This window comes from Mandrillus leucophaeus, unplaced genomic scaffold, assembly GCF_000951045.1.
Source record: "Mandrillus leucophaeus isolate KB7577 unplaced genomic scaffold, Mleu.le_1.0 Scaffold527, whole genome shotgun sequence".
Taxonomy (NCBI): domain Eukaryota; kingdom Metazoa; phylum Chordata; class Mammalia; order Primates; family Cercopithecidae; genus Mandrillus; species Mandrillus leucophaeus.
Window position 1 is genome coordinate 164298 of NW_012105664.1, and position 5404 is coordinate 169701.

At 43.2% G+C, this 5404-nt stretch overlaps 1 protein-coding gene across 1 annotated transcript in view; it reads right to left on the reverse strand.

Annotated features, from left to right (window-relative positions):
• The window catches only part of IARS (isoleucyl-tRNA synthetase), an 87805-nt gene that overhangs the window by 45417 nt on the left and 36984 nt on the right, over positions 1 to 5404 (reverse strand). Inside the window, exons 15-16 of the mRNA XM_011996872.1 lie at positions 2867 to 3061; positions 875 to 961 (exon numbers count right to left, since the gene is read on the reverse strand). Of these exons, the coding sequence (XP_011852262.1) occupies positions 875 to 961; positions 2867 to 3061 (282 nt within the window). The remainder of the gene's footprint in view (positions 1 to 874; positions 962 to 2866; positions 3062 to 5404) is intronic.

Here is a 5404-nt window from a genome sequence, read left to right on the forward strand (position 1 = left end):
CAGCACACATACCACAGAGGCAGACTGCCTGGGTTCAAAATTTGCACTTATCACTCATTTGCTGTGTGTCCTTTGGCAAGTTGCTTTTTCCTGTCCCTCAGATTCCTCAAAGGTTACAATGGGATAATTATAGGACCCATCCAAATGGTTCTGGGGATGAGTTAAAATGTGAAAATGCACACAGTGGGGCCTGGCAAAAATAAGGATGTACAAAAAAAATAAGGATGCACAAAATGTTAGGTGACATCCTCTTTCTCCTCACACAGCATAAAAAGCAGGATTTTTATGGGTAAATATTTCATTTTGAAATTTTTATTTATGTTTATTTTTATTCTTAATGACTAGAGGTAATAAAGTAAAGGAAAAATGAGATTTCCTTATAAAATTAAAAAGCAGGAAACAATGCCCACTGGGAGGAAGTTTCAGATGAGGGGAAGAATGGGATCTGGTGGCAGAGCACCTGGGTCAAGCCTAGTGTGGCTGTCACTAGCTTTGATCCTGGGCACCTGTGGTCTCTAGAACTCATAGCTTCCTCATGTGTTAAAAAAAAGGACAACAAAATCTACATGAAAGGACCGATGTACAGATTAAACAAGATCTATAAACAAAAGTACTTCATAAAATAATAAGTTTAGTAAATGCTATTTTATTACTAGTAATATCACTAGTAGCATTGTTACTAGTAATAGCTCAATCTGAAAGTCCTCCCCTTCCTCCTCCTCCATCAGGCTTAGCTCTCACACACTCCTTCTTGAGAAACAGTGGAGACAAATCTCCACCTATCACTACAAAAAAGTTGACTGCTCGCACACACTCCTTCCTAAGAAACAGTGGAGACAGAGCTCCACCTGTCACTACAACAAAGTTGACTTACCTTGCCAGGACGAGCCCATTCACAATTACGTTCTTGAAAGGCGGTTGTCCAAAGAGGGCCGTGGACAGCACCAGCAGGGTATAAAACCTGAAAAAAAAAAACCCAAATGGTTCAATAAAAATAGAAATGAAGTCCAAGCATAAGAAAGAAACTGTATTTATTCATTGAACTGAATTTCTATTTTTGATAAGTCTTACTTCTTGATAATCACTTAAAGCAATGATTCTTAACACTGGTTACTGAAAAAAAACGGAGACACAGGACCCACCAGAGACCAATCAAATTACTGTCTATGATTTGAAAAAAACATCCAAATAAAGGTCTGGAGTGATTTACTGACCATTTCTCTGTTACCAGGTCTCCCAGGAAGTCTGTGTGGAGAGCCACATGGCAGCACTGGGTGGCCTCTCAGGACCACCCAGAAGCACCTAGCTGAAAATGAGGGATGGTGTTGAATTTGGCACAAGATCATATGGAAAAAACAATTTGATGACAAAAGATGCAAAATGCACTCTCATCCAAGTGATAAGGCAGACTAGAAAATGCTTTTATTCTGTAAAATGCTGTGTACTTCATTCATGTGCTAGCTAACTTGTTCCCCAAATGAACTCATATCCCTGACCACTTTCCCAGGGGTGATGCTCTTCTGCTTCTCTGACCTAGTCCTGCACCCTAAGAACATCAAGGGACATGAGCTGAGGAGACCAGACCCCATGGTTAACATAAACACCGAACCAGATATCCCTCCCAGTTCTAAAGGAGAGTTGGGAGGAGCCCTGGTGCCCAGGAGAGGCAGCCCAGGCCTCAGGGATGGAGAAGGAGGCAGGCAGCAAGGACACGGGACCCACATGAGGACTGTTACCAGCTAACAGACTTTGCTATTCCTCAAAGGAACAAGCTCATGGGTAAGGCATCTAGCCCTTTCTAAAAACAGAATTTGTTCTGGGTAGCTGTTCCTATAGATAAAAAGGACTGGAATCTGAAGACAGCACATTCCAGGACTCGAAGACTTGAACTCAATGATTACCCAAAGTAGTCAAAGAGAAAAAATGACACCAACAATTCCTTAAACATACCCCTGCAGAAACATTACTATGAATACATAATTAAAACCTGGGCTGGGCGCAATGGCTCATGCCTGTAATCCCAGCACTTTGGGAGGCTGAGACGGGTGAGTCACTTGAGGTCAGGAGTTCGAGACCAGCCTGGCCAACATGGTGAAACCTCGTCTCTACTAAAACTACAAAAATTAGCTGGGCGTGGTGGTCCATGCTTGTAGACCCAGCTACTTAGGGGAGGGTGATGCAGAAGAATTGCTTGAACCCAGGAGGTGGAGGTTGCAGTGAGCCGAGATCACACCACTGCACTGCAGCCTGGACAGAGTGCAAGATTCCATCTCAAAAAAAAAAAAAAAGTAAATAAAACCTGGCCCAGCAAAGCCCATCCATGGAAAGAAAGTAATTCACCTTTTTCCAATTAAGGAACTGCTTTACATAAGGCATTAGATAAAAATCAATGCCCAAATCCTCCCCCATATGTATATTTTAAAAAATCTGGATTTGTTTAGAATGTTGATTTATAAGGCTAGCCTCAATATCTGAGCACACTGCCAACTATCCCTCAAATTTCTAGCGCCCAATCTACTGTCTTTTATGCCAATACTCATTAAAAATTTGAGTAAATGATCTGACGTAAGCTAAGAACACATATTGTTTTTTATCATTTCAACGTCCAGTATAACATATATATTCCAAAATGCCAGCGAGATAACTCAAATTGTAAAACTACAGCCCTATTGTAGTGGGAGATTCCTACTCAAAAGGCACTTTAATGTCCGTGCTTGGTGGTTGGGGGGAGAGGGCAGGAATGTAGCCTGTCTTATTTGCCACAATCTCTCCATCACCCAGTAGATAAATGGCAGTGACTTAGTAAAACACTCCCTAAATAAAATGAAATAAATAAAACATGTGATGAAAGAACAAGGGGGCATACCATCCTCTGGTTTGGTCGATGCCCTCGGCAATGAAGTCTGCAGGAAAAGCATCCTCAAACTCCCTCTTGTTTTCAAACGGGTAATGAACCTGAGCATAGGGCATGCTCCCACTCTCAAACCAACAGTCAAACACTTCAGAGACGCGGTGCAAGGATCCCTTTCCACAGCGTGAAGGAATGGTCAGGTGGTCAACGCTAATAAACAGAAAAGTAGCCATTTCTATTAACTGTAAGCATAACAGAACTTGCAGTTTAATTGCTAATTACACAAAACCCTGACAAGACATTATACACACTTGCAAACAGAAATATCAGCAATTCTCAAAGGCTTTCAGAGCGCGCCATGAATCCTCCATCTCAAAGGTTATGAACCATTCACCTCACATTTCACAAGACAAAGGCCACAATACTGCCATATGACATGAGTCATCACCAAAGTAATTCATCAAGCTAGTCTTCCATGTGTGTCTCTGTAATCTGCTAGAGATCAGGTCTTAATAGGAGAACGATAAAACTGAAGTGAATCGAACATTTAGAAACTGACCTCTCTCTGTGGAGATCTGAGATCTTTGCTCCTGACAGTTCTTCAAGTTCTGCCACTGACCCAACGCATACTACCTGTCAAAAACAAAGTTCAACAGCAGGAGCTCCTTAAGAGCCAAACAGAGCATACTGAGTTAATTTATGTAGCATGCATGTTTAGTGTGAGAGACTGATGATTTTCCTTTTCCTTTTTTTTGAGACAGGGTCTCACTCCCATTGTCCAGGCTGCAGTGCAGTGGCACAATCACAGCTCACCGCAGCCTCAGCTTCCTGGGCTCAGGTGATCCTCTCACCTCAGCCTCCCAAGTAGCTGGGGCTACAGGCAGGCGCCACCTCGCCCAGCTAATTTTTTGTATTTTTAGTAGAGACAGCGTTTTGCCATGCTGCCCAGGCTGGTCTCAAACTCTTGGACTCAAGCTATCAGCTGGCCTCAGCCTCTCAGAGTGCTGGGATTATAGGCGTGAGCCACCCAGCCTGAGACTGATGATTTTCTATAAAGGCACATTCACACACCACTCTGGGCTGAAGGATAGTATTCGCTAACGTGGCTTCTCTCTCATGAAAGACACAGCTTAGTCTTAGTCTCTGAAGAGGCCAGGGTTGACACCGCTCCTTTGTTTCCACCCAACATCAGAGGGAGTCCCTACCTAGAGAGAATCTTAAACATTCACAGCCATACTCTCCATGGGTATTAGGGTTTATTATGTGCAAATCGTCAAAGTAACCGGCGTAAGTGAAACATCTTAGATTATTTCTCTAAGGCATCTTAGTTTCCTCCTGGCACCTGAATCTGGCTCATTAATCTAGAATCTTCTCAAGAAAAAGCTAGAGCTAAATTATCGTTATACAGTACTTAGTGGTAGGAATACATTCTGAGAAATGCATTATTAGGGTGATTTCATTAGGCAAACATCACAGTACACTTACATAAACCTAGATGGGATGGCCTAAAACACATCTAGGCTATATGGTGGAGCCTATTACTTCTCGGCTACAAACCTGTATAGCATGTGGCTGTACTGAATTCTGCAGGCAACTGTAACACTATGGCAAGTGCTCTGGTTTTCATATGGTTTGTCCCCAGCCACTCTCATGTTGAAATTTAATCCCCAGTGTGGCAGTATTGACAGATGGGGCCCAATGGGAGGCGTCTGGGTCACAGGGTGGATCCCTCATGAACAGACTAATGCAGTGAGTTAGTTCTCACTCTATTAGCGCCTGTGAGAGCTGACTGTTAAAAAGAGCCTGCCCCTACCCCACCGCCCCCGTTTCTTCTCTTGCCATGTGATCTCTGCATACTCTGGCTCCTGTCCAGCCCTCCATCATAAGTGGATGCAGCCTGAGGTCCTCCCCAGATGCAGATGTCTAGTCTTGAACTTTCCAGTCATCCAGAATCATAAGCCAAATAAACTATTTTTCTTTATAAATTATCCAGCCTCAGGTATTCCTTTGTAGCAACACTAAACAGACTAAAACAGGAAGTATTTGAATTTCCAAACATTATGAAACACAGAAAAAGTACAGTAACCATATGGTATCATAATCTTGTGGGACCACTGTCACATATGTGGTCTGTCATTGACTGAATGACATTATGTGGCACATGACTATATTGTGCTTGGACCCAATCAAAGCAATCAGACAAAGCCACAGGATGCTAGGATTATGTCCAAGTAAAGAGCTGAGAGATGGGGCTAGCTGGGGCACTCAGAATGGAGGAATCATCTGATAAGGGCCACACCAGGAGGAGCTGCTGTGGGTTCTCACCCAGGGAGCTTCTGTTCCTAGTAAACACTGGTGACCTCTTTCTCTGTCCTTCCTGTTCAGTCCTGAAAAGTCTTCTGATTCAGCTACTTCACTGCTGCCTTTCAGGTCCCTATGGGAGATTCACCAAGGTCCCCAGGGTGCTGCTGCTCGTCACTGCTACAATGCTGTCAGCTTTGGACAGAAGGACAAACACAGAGATCTATCTGTATAGTAAATCCTCACCTAATG